This window comes from Condylura cristata, unplaced genomic scaffold, assembly GCF_000260355.1.
Source record: "Condylura cristata isolate star-nosed mole 26May11 unplaced genomic scaffold, ConCri1.0 scaffold00013, whole genome shotgun sequence".
NCBI classification, from domain to species: Eukaryota; Metazoa; Chordata; class Mammalia; order Eulipotyphla; family Talpidae; genus Condylura; species Condylura cristata.
Window position 1 is genome coordinate 2,958,929 of NW_004567114.1, and position 20,822 is coordinate 2,979,750.

General features: G+C 53.4%; 1 protein-coding gene across 1 annotated transcript in view; it reads right to left on the reverse strand.

The window, feature by feature from the left end:
• Positions 1–20,303, reverse strand: part of CCNK (cyclin K) — a 21,423-nt gene extending 1,120 nt beyond the window's left edge. Inside the window, exons 1-12 of the mRNA XM_004681581.2 lie at positions 20,251–20,303; positions 15,187–15,295; positions 11,160–11,408; positions 10,650–10,731; positions 9,990–10,121; positions 7,783–7,888; positions 7,391–7,448; positions 6,587–6,756; positions 6,051–6,322; positions 4,576–4,609; positions 2,519–2,590; positions 2–329 (exon numbers count right to left, since the gene is read on the reverse strand). Of these exons, the coding sequence (XP_004681638.1) occupies positions 2–329; positions 2,519–2,590; positions 4,576–4,609; positions 6,051–6,322; positions 6,587–6,756; positions 7,391–7,448; positions 7,783–7,888; positions 9,990–10,121; positions 10,650–10,731; positions 11,160–11,356 (1,451 nt within the window). The 5' untranslated portion in view covers positions 11,357–11,408; positions 15,187–15,295; positions 20,251–20,303. The remainder of the gene's footprint in view (position 1; positions 330–2,518; positions 2,591–4,575; positions 4,610–6,050; positions 6,323–6,586; positions 6,757–7,390; positions 7,449–7,782; positions 7,889–9,989; positions 10,122–10,649; positions 10,732–11,159; positions 11,409–15,186; positions 15,296–20,250) is intronic.
• Between the last annotated feature and the right edge of the window lie 519 nt (positions 20,304–20,822).

Sequence of the window (20,822 nt, forward strand, 5' to 3'; positions counted from 1 at the left end):
CGGGTTGGGGGGATAAACGTGCGGGTGGTAGGGCAGGTGAGCCGGTGGCCCGTAGGCGGGGGGCAGGGCGCCGTAGGAGGGCCCCTCGGTCTTCATCATGGACTGCAGGCTCTGGTAGCCCTCTCCCGACATGTAGGAGCTGGTGGTGGACATCCCGGTAATGTAGCTGGAGGGCGGTGGGGGCGGGGGCCGGTGCGGCAGCGGTGGCGGCTGGTGCACAGGGGCCGGGTGGGCCGGAGGAGGAATCTGGACTTTGGGGAGCTCACTGCCATCCACAGGGCCCGGGGGTTCAGCCTCACCTAAGGCAGCCGTGAGGGGGGGCTTCCGGTCTGCAGAGGAGAGACAAGTCACTGCCCAGTGCTGGGCAGCCCTGTGGTGCCCGGGGCCCACCAGCAGCAGCTGGACCCAGCGATGGCCTGGGGAGCTGGGCGCCGAGTCTGGCGCTGCCGGCGCTGGTGGCCGCTGTGGAGGCCCAGGGCGTCTCCGCCGGGGCAGAGCGCTTGGGCACCGCTGCCGTCAGCTCACCCCTGCCTGTCACCCAGGCCCTTCTGTCCACCACCCGAGACCCAGGGTCTCTCCGACTCCAAGCACACCAGCGCAGGGGGGCCGCAGCACAGGACACCCCTCTTCCTAGGACAGTCCCGCACTGCCGTGTGCAGCTGCCGGAGCCCGAGGCCACCGCGAGCCCCACTGTGGTGCTGGCTCAGCAGGACACCAGAGCACGCAGTGCGTGGCGACGAGATGGCAGGTTCACAAGGAGGGACCAGTCTCTGCCGTTCCCGGTGGAGCCACCGGCGCGCCATTCCTCGTCCGCCTTGCGGAGATGGCGCCCGGCCGCCGGCCGCGGAGCAGCGTGCACAGACGAGGAGCGGGCACGGCTGGCAGCACCGGGGCCCCCAGAGCCGCTCCTGGCCTCAGCTCTCCCGCCCGCCCCTCACGTTTTCCCTGTGCGCCCCCTCCTGCATGAGGGAAGCCAACACCGGAAGAGGGTGTCCTTTCCAAGCAGCCCTTGGGGAGGTGCTGGCCCCTCCTGTCCCTACTTTCTCTTGAGGGCCCCAGGGCCGAGCTCCTTGCAGTCCTGACTGCGCACAGACACGCATGTGCCGGGAGGCAGCCAACGGCCGTGATCTGTGCCACCCACCCCGGGGTGCTGTTCCCACCAAAGTGAGTGCGGGAAGCTCAGGACCCCTCTGGGGCAGCCCGCACCGCTGGGCCGGCAGCTGCCACGGCCGGGGAGGGTGCGTTAGGCCGCGATGGGACGGGAGCCCTTTAGTTCCAGAAGCTGCCTGGAGGAGCCAAGCCTGAGTCAGGGTTGGCAGGAACCAGCTGGCCCACACGTGCTCTGCCAGCCGAGACTCACCTCCCGTGACGCCAAGCGGCCTGTGCACCGCCTGCCCCATGACATGTGTGCGAACAAAGCGGCGTCTCCTGTCACCTCCGCACTCTCCTCTGGGTAACCTGGGACCCAAGTGCCGCCCCCTGTGCCTCCCTCACAGGGGCTTGGCTCTCCCCCAACATGCGGTCCTGCGCCCTCTGCCAGCCTGCGCCCCCCGCCTGCCAGACACCTGCTCTGAGGGAGCCCCGCGGCCTCCCGGCCGGCCTCGGCTCCACCTCTGCAGGGCACAGCCCCCCAGCCCAGCGGGAACTCCCTGCACTCTGCAGAGTCCCCACACCCTGCCCGTGCACCCCCACTCCTGGCGCACCCCTCCCTGCGGGCTGGGGGCCTGCACGCTCACAGAGGGCTGATCAGGGCCACACTGACACTAGGAACATGGGGCTGCCCCCAGTGGAGAACAACACCTCTAGTCTTTCAACTTCACAAACTACCACCACTGGCGCGCGAAGACTGGGCAGCTGGCACAGGGCTCTAGGAGCCCACGGACCTGCCACAGGCCTGGGGGCAGCGGCGGCAGCCAACAGGACGTGCTGACGAAGGTCCAGGGAAGTCTCCAGAACGTCTACCACCCTCCAGAAAACACGCCTAACTGCTGCCTTCTCCCATGCCCGCTGCCAGAGGCAGGCTCTACAGCTTCTCCTCCACTCTATCGCTGTCAAGGAGGCCTCCAGGCACGCTGTGTACCTGTTGAGAACTTTTCATTCTTTAATTTATTCTCCATGTGACTCTGAACAATTGCTTATTCTTCATAACGCACTGAGAAGATGCGGCCAACGGGAAGCAGACGCGAGACGGGTCTGAGCCGAGGGATCCCGCCCACATCCGGGCACGTTCATAAGCTGCGGGCTTTGTTTCCTACAACTGATTCTAAATTCGTTTATCTTGGGTAGTTCGGTTTTTCTGGATGTGAGAGTTCAGAGAATATTCAGATATACTTTGAATTTACATCTCCAAATTATCTGGTTTGTTGAAAAACAACTTTCGAAAGATTCTTGGTCATTATTGTCTTTTTAGACTTTGGCTACAGTATCCTTTTACAGTGTTTCTCAGGCCTTCCGGAGCCTGGCGTCAGAAATGCTCGCGAGCTGGCATCTGTGCCTGGCGACTTCCCAAAGCACTTACCTGGTGGTGGGTGGGCCGGAGGCAGCGGAGGGTGTGTGGGCTCAAGTTTGGGTACTTTAGGTGGCGGTGGTTCTAAAAAAAAGAAAGGAAAGGTGGGTCACGGAGTCACTGTGCCCCGACATGGCCAGGCAGGCGCGTCAGGACTCCTGGGGACCACGGAGGCCTCAGCGCCAGCGTGACGTACGGGTCCCTTCAAAAGAGCAGAAGGCATCAATCAGACACCCCCTCACACCCCTCTGCAAGTAAAGACCCTCTAGGGGACTACAGTCTCCGCCCTCCCCCATGCCCCCCTCCCGACATCTGACAAGGCTGCTCCGAGGGCGCCCCGCACGTGACACGAGCCGGTGGGCAGTCACCTGTCACCGAGGGCTCATGGGGTGCGCCTCCCCTCCTTTCTCAGACACATATTTGATTTCCTTTTTCGACGGCATGCCCCAGTTGTCAGGCCAGGAGACTGATGCCACAGGCGAAGCTGACGGGACCCTCGTGGCCGAGGAAACAGTCCACTCGCAGAGCCCCGGCCAGGCTCTTCGCAGTTCCCCGTCTGGAATCTTCCAGACAGAGTGCAAGAACTCTGTCTCCGTGTTCACATGATTTGGCCCCCGCCCCGCCCTCAGTCCTGGCCTGTCCACTCTGGCCCTGCTTGGGCTCTGGCGCGGCTCCCTCTTCCCGAGCACAGGCCGAGGCCCCTCTCTCGGAGACCAAGTCCCCGTGGAGGGGAGGAACTGTGAATACGCCTCTAGCTCCCCCCCCAACCCCGACCTGGCCCTCCCGCCGGGGTCTGGCCCCCCGCAGCTGCCAGGCTGTTCCCCTCTCTCACTGCCCCACTCAACCTGGGGCGCCCCGCCCACCCTTCCAGCCCAAGCTGCCGAACTCCACACTGCCTGACCCTGTGTGTAATTTAAAATTTGCCTGTAGCCATGTCACAAAGTAAGAGGTGAAATTTTAATCACAGGTTTTACTTAACCCACCATAACACACATTTTATCCGTTGGCTATGTCATGGATGTGAACATTTACTTTCTTTGATCTGACGAATCCCTGAGTGCACGGGGCTGTGAGGCGGCCCGCTCGGGAGCGCCGCACCCTGGGGCAAGTAGTGGGTGCTGCACACCCCATTCATGGCACCACTGATGCTGCCAGGTCTCACCCAGACGGCGCCAGCTTCTCCTCCCCAACCACCTGTCTGTCCTGCTGCCTGGACCCTCCGTGACAAGCCCGGCCTCTGCCACAGCTCTCCTGCACCGCAGCTCCCGCTGTCTGCCGCGAAACCATCATCTTCCAGGGTGCCGGCCAACCTGGGCAAGCCGCGTCTCCTGGGCCCCTGTGGTCCCATCCAGTGCTGCCTCCTTCAACGCTTCGCGAGCCGCGCAGCGCAGTGCTCCCCTGTCCTTCCACCCGCAGCCCCGGCCCTCAGCTCCGGTCACCCTGGCGCGGCCTCTCTCTAGTGCCTGCCCACCCGCCAGGAAGCCAAACAGCCCTGTTGGAACTCAGCGCTGCCTAGAGGTCCTGAGCGAAACACAGCTTTGGGGAGCGCGAAGACTTCACACGGCTCAGGGAGCAGCTGGCCAAGCCCCGCCTTGGCTGTGCGCCCCGCAGAGCCGGGACGCGGTGGTGCCCCGAGGGCTCAGCACGCCTCCTGACGGCGGCTCTCTCGCAGCTTCTCTTCTGGAACCCCTGAGCTTTGCACCTTCTCCCTGCGTGCTTCCGACACAGGGACACACGAACCAACTCTGCGCTGCACCTCTGAGGGTGCCCCCCGGCGGAGCCTGGGCAAGCCGCGTCTCCTGCAGCGCCGCCTCGGCTGCGCGCTCAGGCGCTCCGCTCCCTGCGTGCCGCGACCGGGCGCGCTGGTGGTTTCGGTCGGTGCCTTCTGCCAGAGCACAGTTGAGGAAACACACGGGGGCGCGCAGGAGGGTGAGGGGCGCGCTGGGCCCTCACGCCAACTCTTAGGGGCAAACCAAAGCTGAGAGGAAACTATTCCAAGACCTAACCCTTCTGATAAAGGTGAAACTAACAACAACAACAAGTAACAAAGTATTAGAACAGGAAATTACCTGTGGCTTTATTCTCTTCTTTGGGAGAAACAACCTGTTTCAAAAGAAAACATGGAACTGTTAACCAAGACCTGCTGCCAGGAGAAGCTGATCAAGCGGCGCTAACACGAGCCCACCGCAGAGTGTGGCCTCTGATGACCATTCACTTGCCCTGACACGATCCCACCGCAGAGTGTGGCCTCCGATGACCATTCACTTGCCCTGACCTTGCAGGACAAACCTACTCCCTTTTCTTTCCTTTCTTCACGTTGAGACAGGGCTCCTGACAGGGAGTTCTCAGCAGGAGCCAGCCCCGCCCGCACTGGTCTCGTGGCCAGGTGTTGCTGGTGAGCACCCGCCCACGCAGCGGCCTCCTGCGGCCGGGGGGCTCCACGGGGGAGCAACGGTACCGATGCCCCGTTGTTACCGACAGCACCAGCTCCCCACCTCTTTCTGTTGGAGAACGCCCATCACAACAGCACCAGGCCATCACTTCACACCTGCGTGGACGGCTACGGACAGAGGGCTGAGGGACAGCCGGCATGGTGAGTCTGTGGAGGGTGGGCACTGTGCCAGCGGGGGTGGGGGACAGGAGCTGGTGCAGCCACTGAGGAAAACAGTGTGGAGGCTCCTCAAAAACAACCAAGACTAGAATCCCCTGTGGCTCGGTTACCCCACCTCTGGGAATAGGGCGGTACCGACTGAGTCCAGGTCCAAGGCGGCCCGGCCCGCAGGTGCAAGGCCTGCAGGGAGGTGTGGCGGACACAGCAGGCCGCACAGATTCGGCCCAGCAGTGCAAAGATGAATCCCGCTAACAACGGCACTACCATGACGGACCGAGAAGGGATCACGCCGGGTGAAAGAAGCCAAAGACGTGCCACCCGTGTGGAGGTGTTAGGAAATGAACAATTAAAAAAAAAGTCAACAAAATTATTCTATTATTAAAAAAGAAATCTAGCATATATTATAGATTAAAAATGGCTTTGTATGCATAGTGTAATTATGATATGGGTATTAATCTAACAGAATATGTTTCTTTGGCCCAAATAAAACCTTGTAGTGTTCCCCCAAAAAAAAAGAAAAAAGGCAAGAACAAACTCTCAAGGACAAAACCAGTGTTACTAGAGGGTGGGGCTGGCAGGGTGCGGTCATCAGGTAAAGGGGCCTGTAGGGTGAAGGGTAGAAATCAGCCTTCTTGGGGTGCGACCACAGAGAGGGACAGAAGGTGACAGAGACGCTGTGCTCTGGCAACCTGCACGGTGCAGCACCAGCCAGTGTCCCTCGATAAAACACAAACAATCGAGGCACGAAACACTGATGAGCCGGAGGGGCGGGAGACGCTACCCCAGCAGAGTGGCAGACACAGCAAGGACAAGGGGCGGGGCGCTTCCGGGAGGCACCCCTTGTGCACATGGTCACGTCTGGGCTCTCGGAACACGCGGCCAGGCGGCCAGTCGGCCCTGGCCCCGGGCCGAGACACGGCAAGGCCTACTCACCACAGCGCGCTTGGCCTGTCGCGGCGGGCTGGGCTGTGGGGACGGCTTCTTGGGTGGCTGGGCCGGCGGTGGCGGCTGCGGCGGGGCCGGCGGCTGCGCGTCCTTTTGTGGGGGCTGGGGTGGGTCGGCCCCCTGAGCTGGCTGTGGCGGTGGCACTTGTGGCACTTGTGGTGTGGGCTGGAGAGCGGGGGGCTGCTGCAGCTGATGAGGGGTGTGATGAGGCATCTGTTGTTTCCCTTGGGAGTAAAGGTCCAGGATTTGGTGGCAGATGTCTAAATGGGAGGCAACAGTCACATTGGCCACCAATCAGTATTTCTAACAATATTTTACCCGGGAAAGCAAAACCTGCCTCCTCTCTCTCAGCTACATTTCCCCAAGAGAACCGAGCGCTTGCCTGGCAAGCCCCCCAAGGCACAGCGCTGGCTGCATCTGCATGTCGCCGAAACTATGCTGGAGTCACTCAGCGGACCCCAGCTCCGGGAGGAAGGCTCCCCTGGACACAGAGCGCCCTGGCAGAGAGCTCTGCACGCCAGTACCTTCCAGAACGTCCACAGGTACATCTTGCACGAACTGCTCCCACCATCTCCTATACATGGGCTTGGAGGTCCACTCTTGTATTTCAAATTTGCACAAACGTCCTGCGAGATACATCACTGCCACGGCTATGATCTCCGGCTCCCACTGCAGTGACAAGGTCGTGCAGAGACTAATGCAAGGAGAAAAGAGGGCACGGCCTGAGCACTGTGAAAGCACAGCTGGCCTGTTCTTTCCCACACATAACCAAGTGAAGATTATTTTATGGTCTCCCAAAGGTGCCACAATAAGTGACTTTAAACATGGCTACTGACTTGTTCCTGAAAGGAACAGAAGAGCCCGACACATAGGGGTGGACAGCTGGATGCGGGTGGGGAGCTGGAAGAGGGGGAGAGCTGGGGCCCTGAGTCACCCGTGACACAGGCAATGGCTGTGGTCTTCACCCCACTGCACTTCTCTGCTGGTGATGGCCCCCCACTCCTGGACATTCTGGCCCCCAGTTTGCAGCCACTAAACCATCCAGGGCCACTAAAACCATCACAACGAATCGACTTCAGGAATTCAATGGTGAAAACTCTCCAGTATGTTACTTTGGACTCAGGTTCTTTGTGACAAGATGGCTGCGTCTCAGAACGCCCCTACCCGGCCAAAGCAGGAGGCTGGGGTTTAGCCCCGTCTGCCATGACTGGCCTCTAGGCTGGGGTGTGTCAGTGTCCACGGCACAAAATGGGGTCTGGCGTGAACCACCAGTACGTCCCCGCTTATTTCAAAACAATTCAATAAAACCAACATTTGAACATGTGTACCTGTCATTGACAAAGGTCCATGCCATCTGAACCAACTTTTGAATTTTGTTTTTGTCACCTAGAAATGGGGAAAAAGGGCAAATGAGCAACAGTAAGGGGAAAACAAACACACTCTAGGCCCACCCCACTCCTAGAAGAGCTCACTGTGGGCAACGGGCAGCTGTGGGCCCAAGAGCCACTTCGTCTCCTGCACTTGACCAAGCGAGAAACCTCGCTATGAAGCTATTTAAAAAAGCCTGACTCATACCCCTGTCACTTGACAACTGCGTGACAGAATCTGCCCGTGCGTCAAAGGAAAGGGCAGTAACAGGGCTGCCGCGAATGGCCCGCGGGGCGGCTCTCCTGCCTGGGAGGTGCCGGGCTGCCGCGAGGCCTTCCAGTCCGCCCCTCACCTTTGAGCTGTTTCGCATACTTGAGCAGGAACTGGTATGGATGTTCTACCTGTAGATCAAACTTTATGGTCTGCAGTAAGATTCTCTCCAGAACCATTACTTCCTCCTAAAAATGAAAAACAAATGTTGGGACAGCAATTTTATTCCCAAGTCTGAAGCACCATTAAAGAAGCAAGCTTTCCTATTGCCCTTGCTGCAACATTTTGGCCACTATTTTGTGCTCCCAGTCTCCCCTCTCCTGCCCATTTGGACATGTCCAGACAGAGGAAACTTCTGAAAAACAACTGAAGGAAACAAGAGGGTCAGAGTTAGGTTAAATAGTCTCAGGATCATTACTGCTTTCACATATGAACCCCCTTTACAAAACAGAACCTCCCTTTCTATCGGTTTAACTCGTTCTTATTCTCCATTATCAGGAAGTCTGTTTTTGATTCCCCCCCCCCCTGAATTTAATATCATTTGACTAGTGTCATTCTATAAAAAAGGAAAGCTACTGAGTTCTGACTGTGAACCCATGGAGTTGTCAGATGAAGTTGGAAAGTGTTTTAAGGGTACTGAGTCCTCCTCAGAAACACTCATGAAAATCTCCTCAGTCCACCAGTAGTCTCAGGTTCTTCTCCCCCAACCCCAGTGTGGCCTTTAGAGCTTCCTGGAAGGTCACCCCTGGCCATTCCACTCTGCCACTGCGATCCTTCTTCCTTCCCAGGAACACGGACAGGGACCTCCTGCTGCTGGCTGTGCGTGGCCCCAAGGGGTAGTCCGGGCTCTGTGCTTGTCAAGACTCAGTGTGGGCGATGACGAGGTGAGCTGCTTGCACAGAGGAGTCTGCAGAAGGCTGGAGGCTAGGCGCCAGCAGCTGCGTGAATCCATGCTCACGGTCCACCTCCTCTGAGAAGCTCGCCGGCCACACTGGCTTTCAGCTGAGCATGGCCACTACTGCTCAGGGCATGCAGGAAGGCCCCACGAGACATTTTCCAAGGGCTAAGGTCTTTCCAGCTGAGAATCCCAAATGTTCTTTATAGGAAAATTTTATGAAATGTTTAAAACTCGCATTCAGTTATTTTTTAAAACTTCAGTTAACAATGTTTAACTTGTGATTTTGTCCCCACCTATTTCCCAGAAGCTTCCACCTGTCTTCTAAATTTAGAAACAACCTTTCACTAAATATACTGATTGGTTTCCAAGCTGTAGCCCACACAATATTACAAGATGGCCTAAGCCTGCCCTCTCTTTGTGCTCCAAATATTCAATTAACTGCGTAATTACAGGTCTGTGTGCAAACAGTATTCCGCAGGGAGTATTCCCTCTACCCCAAACCCTGGGGGGTGGGGGTGGAGTAAGGGGGCTGGGCACTCTCACTACCCTTTAAACAGTCCTTGATAGCACGCATCACTCTCATCACCGGTCAGTCCCGGAACAAAGGATGGTCTCCACTCACTATCAGTCTGGGAAAGCAACGGCCACCTCGCCTGTTTAACAGCCCAGTGCCTTACACAGTAACTGGGACAGTGACTTGCTGAATACATCAGAAATTAATATAATGGGGGAACGAAATTGTTCAAGCGAGACAAATTAGGACAAAAATGTTCCACACGACTCACGATCTTACTTTTCCAAACAGCTTCTAGTGTCTCTTTAAAAGAAGAGCCCTCTCCTCCTCTATAGGGAAGCACCCCTATGTGCTGGCCGCTGGCCCCAGAGCACGCCTGGGAGGCTGTGGGGTGGCTAAGACTGTGTCAGGGCCGAAAGCCCCGGAGCCACAGCTGCTCTGCGGCCCTGGTCTGTGTGGCCCTGACAGGCTCGGGGAAGCTGGACGTGAGCAGGGGCTTCTCCCAGGCAGCCTCAGCAACACCCACCAGTGACCTCCCTGCAGGGTAGCGCCCCCGCGACTGTCTCCCCATTGTGCCACCAGACACCCTCGTGCAAACACCCCGGCGGTCCCTTGCAGTCTGTGCTCAGTGCTGCTTCAGGCTGCGAGGACCTGCATGCGGAGCAGTGGTCAGCGGGCTCCAACGAACAGCCTGAGTGTGCCAAGGGCTTGCCACCCAGGTCTGCATGCCACCCCGGTGCAGGCTGCGTGATCCCCCTCGCATGTGACAGAAGATTGGCATACACGGCCTGACAGCCGCTGCCACACACAAGGGAGCCTCTATCCTCAGGCCACTGCCAGGACTCATGACTAGAGGACACGAGGTCAGGACCCTTACCTTTGGGTCATCTCCAAACTGGCCAAACTGCACATCGTTTAATAAACTACGAGCTGTTTTGATGATATCTTTACATTTTTTAGGTGTTTCTTCCACTTTCCCAGCCAGAAAGAGACAACAAGCTCCTGTCACCTGAAAGGAGACACAAAGTTCCCGAGGTCATCGAGGCTCCCAGAACCCGAAGTCAGGGGGTCTGGCTCCACAATGGACTGCGCCCCCACGCCCCACCTTCCTCATTCTCATTCCCCAATACACATATACCTCCAAACTGACTTCACACACTGTTTTAAATTTATGTCACATAAAGCAAAGCAGGTATCAGAAAGGGCAAGCGCTGGAGAGGCGCTTTCTGGCTGCAGGCTGTCGGAGCCTCTCACCCTGGGACGGGCCTTCTGCTGGTCCCAGGGGCCCACTGCCACACCACTGCCCACATTGTCTTTCCCTCCGTCAAGCTGCCAGGACCCAGAGCGGACACCCCAGCACTAGTGCCTAACTGGAAAAATCAAAGTCCAAACTTGATTTTGTTTATGTATGTTGGCTGTGCCATATAGTAGTAAACATTTCCTGGAAGATGCCACAGATGGACTACAAGTCGTCCACTAAATGGTATGGGAAGTAACAACACACGATAGAGAATGTTATCAAAAGGCAAATACTTACATATCTTGGGAATTGCTTGAAGGAATGGAACATATAGAAGCGATGAAAATAAATTATTCCAGTTGCCAGGGTATCATAGTGTCTGTTGCTCTGGTTAAGGACTTTAGGTAAGAATTTTTACAGGTGATGTTCTTAGTTAAATGCAGAGAAGCAATAAAGACCAATAGTAACAACCGAGTCAGAGGCTGGGAACTTGGGGTGCGGGGATCCTGGCACGGAGACAGCTAGCTGCAGCCTAAGCTTTTCCCCAGGCCAGGCTCCCCCCCTTTAAATCCTGCCACTGTGATCACTGGACCCCCGGGGTCACCTGCCCAACGGCTATGCTGCGTCTGTACACATTTCGATGACAAACAAGCCAAACCCAGGCTTAAGCAAACTGACAATAACTCTGAGCCACAAGGACACGGGACAGTTGCTTTAGTACCGCGTCCTGCACACTCTATGGAGTCCGGCTGGCTCTCGCTGGGGGCGGGGGTCCCTACACATTAGCTCCCAGGGGCATCAGGATACAGCCCCAAACGTGTGCCCACATCAAAGATGAAGCGAGCCCCCTCTCGGCGGTACCGGGCCTCGGTGGCTGGATCGAGTCCTTCGAGCTGCGAGGGTGTGTGAGCCAGGTCTTTCTTATCCCAGTACCAACATGGTTTTGTGTGGTCCAGGTTTGCTGAAGTGACTGAAGGGCTTGAATTTTCTTTATTTTCCTTCATTTATTGAAGTAGACTTGTTCTTTCCAAAAGAGTCTCTGGAAATGCTAGAATCCTGAGAAAGAAGGAGCAGCAAAGTTGGGAAGGGATGACCCACATCAAACCAGCACGGGATCAGAACCAGAACTGCAGGCCCTGGTCAGACTGGCGTGGAATCCAGGTTTCCCACAGCAACGCTCCTAGGAACCGCATGTTAGGAACCCTCACCCCCAGCCCCCACACACCGAACACTCGCAGGTCCCCAATTTCAGGGTGATTTAACTCCAAGAGTGCGCCTTCCTCTTGAGTCTAAATGTCAACCTCCACAAAGTCTGGAAGGAGCTGACCTCCGCTTGTCTCACTTCCTCCTGCCTTTCTTGCTAGACCCAGTCCCCTCAAGCTGGCCTAGATCCTGGTTTCTCACTGAAAAGGCCCTGGCCAATTACGACCCCTAAGATTTATGCTCCAAAATGACCCATTTCTTCCAGCTAGTACCCCGTCAAAATTTCCCCTTTCCAGTTTACTTATCGTCACTTAGGCACTTTCACTCAGAGAAGCCACCGGGCTCAATGAGTCCATACTGCTCGGTACAGAAATTAGAGGTGGGGCTGTGTGTTGTGGGGGTAAGCAGAGGAGGTGGTCCAGGAGGGGAGGGGTTTCTTTAAATTTCTCTTGCTTCCCACCCTCTTTCATTCAGAATAGAGATTCTGGGAAAACTTCACAGTGGAGAGGAGAAAGCCAAAGCAAGACCTTCCATCCGGAGGTCCTTACTAATACACGACCTGTTCGGAAGGGGTCAGAGAACTTTTCAATGGGGCAACCCGGGGCTGTAAGGAAGCGGCCGAAGCAGGTCTGCCTGGTGACCAGAGAAGCAGCAGTTTTGCCCGGCCCTGACCCAGGGCCACCAGGAAGCTCACCTGGACTGCGCGCCACTCGTCTAAAGGGAAGCTGATCTTCCCTCTGGCAGGATGAATAAGTACCTTGAGAAAAGCAATCTTCATGAACTTTCGTGTGTGATTCAACTAGGCAAAGGGTGGGGCTGCATGGAGGGAGACGTGGGGTATGCTGGGCAAAGTGAAAGGCTCACGATCACAAGTCATCTCGAGGTGTCACTTCTTACCTACGAGACTGACAAAACCCCCAAAGGCTTGACAAACCCTGTCAGCAAAGTGGCCAAAAAGCTACGCATGTGCGCTTTGACTTAGCAATCTGCTGGCCTACATATTCTGACTAGACCATAACAATTATGAAACTACGTATGCCATGACTATTCACCCAACACGTGTTATTTATAATAGCAAAGTCTGTAGATGACCTGAGTGTCTACCAATGGGGCACCGGTCGGATACAACAGTGGTGCACGGGCCAACTGTTGGAGACCGGGGAGTCTGTAAGTACCAGCGTGGTGACATCTCCTAGACAAGCAACGAGCACGACAGAGGACACAGGATGTTGGCATCCACATAATGAAGGAGATGAAAGCAGAGCAAGCACCGCTAGCTTTTTGGAAGTAATTAAAAGGAAAAGGGCCGGCCAGTTGGGAATGGGGAAGAACAAGATAGAAAGGACAGTGGTTTGGACAAGACTTCTTTTGAGTTCACCTTTCATACAACTTGGAAACAACAACCTGTTGTTTCCAAATAACTGCAGGTTTACAGAAAAGCTCGAAAGCGAGTACAAGAGAATTTATGCAGACCGGTCATCCAGCTTCCCTCACATCTTTAATACGACTGCACCTCACTGATTAAATCTGAGCAATCAGTACTCACACACTATCTAAATCACCCTTGGATGTTGGGTTTTCTGTTGCAGGAGCTAATCAAACCCTGCTCCATATGTACCGTGTCTTCCTTCCTTAGTGTCTTCTAAGTTGTAACGGCTTCTCCTGGTTTTCAAGGCCTTGCCGATTTTGAAGACTGGGAAGATAAGCAGTGTCTTGACCTGGGTGTACTCAACATTCTCCCAGGCCCGACTGGAGCTTGGGGAAGGATGGCACAGAAGCCACTGCCCGGCCCTCAGCGGGCCTCGGCAGACAGGAGGATGCTGCTTCCACAAACCCAGCCGCCGCGGGACGACACTGAGGCCTGCAGGCTTCCTGCGCCAAGGTACCGTTTTCCCTTTCTACTTTCTACGCCTCAGATATGAGTCATGTGGGCCAGCCCACACTCGAGGGTTAGGGAATTCAGCTTCCCCTCCCGAAGAACTGTCAGAAAACGTGTGGGGCATCTGTTAAAACCACAGCAACTAGCAGAGGCCACAATGGAGGCAGCACGCACGCACCCCTTCCTCCTTGAAGTCGGCCGGAGCTTCACCGTCACCGGACGGCAGCCCTCCACCGTCGCTACTGTGCTGTTTGACGGCTGGCTCCCTCTCTTCCTCTCAGTAACATGTGAAAGTCTTTTGTAAGATGTGTCCTCCTCGCCATTGAATCAATCATTTGCTCTTATTAGAATGGCCTGCTGGTATTTATCTTATTCTTTGAGTTATAATCCAAATGATTATTTCTTTTGTTGTTCTAATTACCCCAGCTAGAGCTATTGAGAGCAGTTTTCCAGAATGGTTCCTGGGTGCCTTTCTAACATAATTGTTGAGTTACATATTTAACACATTCACGAACTTAGCTAAGCGATAAGCAAACCCTGAAACTCAGCATGAACGCAGCACACACCAAGCAGGAACCAGCCACACGGAAAGAACGAGCAAGTCCCCTCTGCTCTGGGCAGATGTGTTTTCAGGGCAACAAGAACTGCAGGGAAACCTTCACTGTCCCCTGGAACGCGCCGTTAGCGAGCACTAACATGGCATGCATCGACCGTTTCCTGTGCGCTGCAGGACAAGCAAGTATGTAAAATGCCAATGTTGTTAGGAATCATGATTTTCAATGCAAAGAAAACAAGCACAAAATCAGAAGTTCAGGAAAAGCCCATGATGCTAACTTACAAGTGAAAAACTCCAGACAAACCACTGTCAGAAACTGCACACACGCGGCCTCACGCTCCGCCCGCACCGCGTCCTGTGACTGACACGCCCGGTCCAGGCCTTCCAGCTCAAAGCTGGTCCCCCCGGTGCGGGGTGCCTGGGACAGGCCTAGGCTGAGGAGGGCGCATCACTGACTTGGGAGCCAGCACGGGCTCCTGCTGGACAACTCAGGGATCTTTTTTTGAGTGTTACAAAGATGAATGACTATGACTCACTGTAAACGAGTGACTAGAAGTCCACATGCCCATAATACACAGTGTGTAAAAAGCATTTCTGTACAGAAAAGCCACTTTGTCAGGACTGGTCATATTACTGTGGAAAAAGCACCTTTACCTTAACAAAAATGATCAAACTTGGCACCACTCATCGGGTGAAAACCCTCTGTTATGTGCTTCCTGATGTGATGCGATACGAAACAAATATCACTGCCTACGAGGGCTACTTGTCGCATGGAAGCTTAACTGGAGCAAGTCCGAGTTCCAGTTCACAGTCAAGACTGGGAGCAAAACAGAGCAAACACTCAGTGCACAAGGCAGCCATCAGCCACACAGTGTGATGCCCCAGAACACTGTCCTGGTCTCTTCGAAAAGCTCAATGACATCAGCACACCAAGGGGTGGGCGAGCTGGCAGGGCTGAAGAGATGGGCGAGGCACAAGCTGACACCCAAGTGCCTCCTGGGCTTTGGTTTTCAAAGAAGCTATGAAGACATTTTGAGCATTTATAGAGAAATTTCACACAGACTTTATATAAGATGATATTAGGGAATGACTGTCTTTTTTTTTTAGGAGCAATGAGGATACTGTGACGACACAGGAGAACACCTTTATTCTTAGGCTGAAGTATTAAGGTGAAATGTCATAAGTCTGCAACTTACTTTCAATGCTTTGGCTAGAGCACACACTCACACAGGAAAGGTGGCAAAATGTCGACACGTGTCCAGTCTAGGCCATAGGTGAACAAGCAGTCACTGTACTCTTCTTCCACTAAATAAAAAGTTTGGGGAAACAATCACATGAGATAGTGAAGAACAGGGCTCCTCCCTCACACCCCCCAACCTCCCAGTACCAAGGAATGCTTGCTTATATCTGGATATTATGTATGAAAAAAATTTTAATTACTTTATAGCACCCAAAAAGCACGGTTTAATGATTTTCAAAGTGAATACACCATGTAACAACCTCCAGCTGAGAAGCAGGTCACCAGAGGTAACCTCTCACTCTTCTCCCAATCACTATCCCCCAAACCAAACCTCCATCCTGACCTCTCCCTAGCAACCACTCTCTCCTATTTCTGAAGGCCCGCGGCATGACTGGTCCACTCTTACAGCTGGTTCCTGTTGCTCACCCCACTCTGTGGGTGCCTCCTTGGCCTCTGAAGCAGCACCCATTCCTTCTCATTACCGTGCAGCTGGAGTTTTCTACCAGAGGCGAATTCTCTCATTAGGAGACTTCTGGCAATGTCTGGAGACATTTTGGCTGTCATGATTGGAGGTCTACCATTCTCTAATGCACAGAACTACCTATGCCAGGGACTTAACTGGTCCAAAATAGCAACAGCACTGAAGCTGAGAATCCCTGCTGTAAATATTCTATTCTAGGGCCCTCCCTGGTGGTACAACGGATTAAAGTATCGCCTTATGAAACTCTCCAAAGCCACTCCAGCGCAAGTTTGATCCCTGGCCAAGGAGTGACCCACATGGCGTGGCAGACCTCTCCTGACCCACCTGCCACTCCCCTCAGCAGTGTGCTTCGTCGATCTGCCTGTTCTATTCCCTGCTGTCTCTGGTGAATCCTCTCACCCACCAAACCTCTGGCCTGTACTCTAGTTCTATATGTATAAATAAATAAATCTTAAAAAGTCTATGACTATAGCACAATCTATTTCTCCATTTTACTGTGGGTAGACATTCAAAAATGTTTGTTTTTTTATTGTTAATAATAGTAAAGAACACCCAGGTCTATCTCAGCACATCTTGTAATCTACGTGTAACAGTCAGGAGCCCCTAAGATATATTAAACAGTTCTCCACATTCATCCAATACTTAGGGAGCAGGTACTAATGGGCCAGGCTTCAATGACAGCAGAGAACAAGACAGAGGTCCTAGCCCCTCTGGAAGCTTATAGTCTCACGGCAGAGACAAAGAGGAATAAACAAATGTTTTTCAGGGAGCAGCTACATACCATAAAGAGTAATAAAGCATGGTAAGTGCAGAGAAGGGGTTGGGGGGGAGGTTTGGAGATTTGTGGAAGGAGATGTGTGGAAGGTGGGGACTAAAGCAGTAGAGGGGGAAAGAGGAAGAATAGTAGTGGGGGGCAGGGGGCGGGCTTCATAACTGACCAGGAGGCCGAGGACATGGGACAGCTAAGAGATGATTTCAGGTTTGCTTGATGAACACAGAAGGGTGATATGAAAAGAAAAATGGGAAAGTGAGGGTGGGAGGAAAAGAATTTCTGAAGCAGAAGGGAAAGAAGGTTTGAGGGAGATATTTAAAGTCATTGGGTGGCTAAATCATGAAGATTATCTCCATATTTCTAGGAAGAAGAGCGTGAAGACAGCTGCTGAGGGGAAAGAGGCAGAGTGGGGAAAAGGTTAGGAATAAGCCTCAGAGATGGAGTAAGGTAAGGGCCAGAAAGAGCCAGGCCACAGAGGACTAGTCATAAGGATCTCCAAGCCTGCTTTAACCATCCGTCCCTGGCCAGACCCATGCTAATAACGTAGTGCAGGTTCCTCTGATGGCAGGAAAGACAGACAAAGGAAAGAGAGGGAGAACGAGTGCACAAATAGAATGGAGGCAGTTCTCAAAATCATCCATCTCCCTGATAAAGGTCTCATTTTAACTTTATAATCCTGTTTTCTATTAGTCTTTAATTTTCCCCCCAAGATCCTCAAGTTACAAAGTTTCTCATTAGCAACTTATGATTACTGCAAAAATGAGATTTATACACTCCAAAATAAAACTCTGTCCATAAACAATGGATGTCAAAGCATGTTAGCAATACTTCAGGAATGCACTTTAGCTGTAGCACTTTACATGCTGAGAGATTAACAGCGATTTGTGACATTCAGCATTATGGACACTTACAAGTCAGAAACAGGAAGGTCACCACTCAGCTTCCTGGCCCCAAAGTGTGCTGACCACCAGCAGCAAGCTTGCTCGCCCACCTCCACTTCCATGCGAGAGATCCCAACGTCACAGCGAGCCCGTGGCACTGCCACGTCAGTCTTCGTGTTCATTCTTAATGTCCGAACAGACAACGTCACAGACAGACAGGCTGTTCTGCTCATTAACAGGTGTTCTGTCCATCCCCTGGACTTGGTATGCAGAGGGCACAGATCGAAGAATGCATAAAGTCTACTCTCTCTCGGGCTCCCACCAAGTGTCCCATGCCTTTAGAACAGACACCTTTCCCTTACCTATAACTGCCCTTCCCAATCTGTGAAGGTGACTTTTATATGCCCTTTACCCTGCAGGGCAAAAAAAACCCCTCCATTTTCTCAACATGGTTTTTATGTTTCAAGACTCCCTTAAATATTATCATTCAAAATGGAAAACAATATTCTCTGACGTGCGCAGGCCATGGGAGAAGGGAGGTTGTTCGGTGCTGTTGGTGACATCCACCTGAGTTCAGCAGCATGCCTGCCGTGTGTCCACTGAGCTGCTCACACCTACAAGCTATGGTTTGTAGCTTCACAACTTGTCACTGAGAACATGGGCCGCGAGGCGTGAAGCCACTTACTTATCTCTGAGCTGTCAGTGGCAGAGCCAGATAGCGCCTTCTCTCATTCTGGCCCCCATTACAGTTTATATGCAGCAAATTATACCCTAAAACCACTTCTGTGAGGTCAGACCTCTTGTGTCAAACGTGCATAAGTATAATTTTGTTACGTAATCACTCTCAGCAAATCTACACTTGGTTAGTTTTAGCTTACGACTTCCACCATCTTTTAGAATACTGGTTGTCCCTAAAGGTTTTGAGTGCATTCCTCAATTTGAGAACCACATCTCCTGCATACTGAAAGTTGACAGTTGGAAACTGTTCAGCAGAGCCCGCAGGGCGAGACTAGAGGCCTGTGGCTACCTCCAAAGACCCCTCTTCAGACTGACATCAACTCATCAAGGGACATTTTTAACTTGGTAATTTGAATGGATATAAATCACCTCACTGTGCGTTACCCAGAGCCCAGTGATCTCATGTCTACTCGGAGAGGAGAAAGAGAATATTCTGTGTCCTAAGGCAGCCTGAATAGCCTCATGCGCAGCAATCCCTCACTCCCAGCTGTCTGGCAACTTAAAATGTACAACATGACTTGTGTAGCTTAAAATGTATGACATGAATTGTCACCTGACTTTAAAAAATGAAGTCCTATTGGTTTGAGCAAAATATACTTTCCAGTCTTCACTTTAAATGCGCTTTTAGGATCCCTCAAAAGCTACAATGAGTTTACAATCATAAGTGATCTATAATTTAGCTGCACCTTAAAAGCATGAATTAGTCCAATTAAGACTTTTAAAAAATAATCTCTATTACCTGTAACTTAATCCCTCTTGATTTTGTCTTTATCAAGTGTTAGATAAAACAAACAGAAAGTGTTTTTCTTCCTTCTACAAACTCATTGCTTTCATTATCTCCTCAAATGAACTAGTTCATTTTGTAGGTCAAAACTACGATCATTTTTTCTTTATGATACTCAGTTTAAAAAATGGCACTTAAAATGTAAGGTCTCGTTAACAATTGGCGGGTTTATTGCTCATTGGTGCAAATAATGTTTTTGAATTGGAACAGTAACATGCTTTATGCAAATACCATCTAATATATCTGAATAATGCATTACCATATAATCACAATGAGACAAAAAGAAACAATTCTTAAAAACAGACACCTATGGTAGCCACTGTGAAAAAAGAAAACTGAACAAGCCAAATCATTACTTTTACAGTCAAGTTTACTTAACAGATAAGCATCCTAAGAACAGTCGCAATCTACCCAAAATGTCTCTCAACGCCACCCACAGATACTCCCGTCTCCCACATTTTCCACTCAGCAAGACAGAGAGCTCACTATATAGCTGCTGGGGATATGCTCTTGAGGCGTTAATTCCAGCAACATCACTCACGCAAACCTTTAAGGAGCACTCAAGGCACTGTGCTAGCTACCTCTAAAGAGCGATTTAGAACGAGATACACAGATATTAAGTTTATCTCAAAATAATAAAAGGCCACCCCCAAGCAACTGCGTTGATTTAGTCGTTGCTAAAGCCCCATGATTTCGCAATGGCTCTGCTTAAACGGCAACTCAAATTTAGGAAGCCTTACCGGCCATGTTTTGTGCTGCTAAGAGCCTAAGAGCTCACAGTTAACTTTCTAAGGGACGAGCCCTCCAGCAACAAGCCAAACCAAAGGAAACCACCTAGGAGAGAGGGGGACGAGGCGTATAGGCAAGAACAAGACTAACCGCGGAAGTGCCTTTTCCTCCTTCCGAGTCTCACCCTTGGTACGTGGTCTCCAAAGTCGGAGTGCCCAAGATATGCAACAGCCCCCCAAGTCTCAGGCCTGGCCAAGAGAGACAGATAACGCTAACAAGTAATTAGGAAGACGTGGGTAGTCTGCGGTTTAGTGAGCGCCTATGATCCCTGCCCCTCTCTACACCTGCTAGGAACATCCCCGAGTCCGAGCCGCCCCTCAGTGTGAGGGCTGCTATCAGTTCTAGGGTCTTCGCCGGCTTTCCAGCTCCGCCCCTGCGCTTCAGACCCTCTCCCGCAGTCCGTCCCGCAGCCTCGCCGTCGCCCGCTAACTTCGATCGGCACCGGGGGGTAGCGGAGGGAGGCGGAATCCGGGAAGAAACTGGGCTGGCGGACGGAGGCAGTTGGCTACACCCCACTCCGACCTACAGGTACGCGGGAGGCCAGCGGGGTTGCCCGCGGTCGTCCGGTCACTTACCCCTCGCCTCAGGCAAGCCCCTTAGCGACGTCTCTCCTTGCTGACTGCGGCCATCTTGGACGTGGAAAGCCGGGGCGCTACGTCATCGCGCTGCGTCGGCGACGGAAAACAAGCGACGGGGGTGACTGTCAACCAATCAGAAGAAAGCAGGGCTCTCCAAAGAGGAAGGAGCCGCCAGTCTCCTTTCGGGTCCTTCCCTCGGGTTAGTGGCTGCCGCGAGCAGGAGGAGGAGGAACCGACCGGAGGGCCCCGCCCCACGGCCCCGCCTCCCGGAGCCAGAGGGAATACGAGAGCAACCGAACCTGCTAACGGAACTTGGAAACGAGGGGCGGGGCTTGAGGCTCCCGTCCTCCAATCAGCGCCTGGGTGTGGGCGCAACCCAGCCAATAGTGGTCCCGAAGCTGGCGGGGGCCGAGCCGGCCGTTCTGGCCCCCAGGCTCGCAGGCCCAATGGCTGGGGAGGAACCCAAGCGGCACGGGGGCGGGACAGAGAGGGCGGAGCTGCGACCCTGCGTCGGAGCCTCGGACCAATGGGCGACGGCGGCGGCGGTTCGGGGGCGGGGTCCGGGGGCG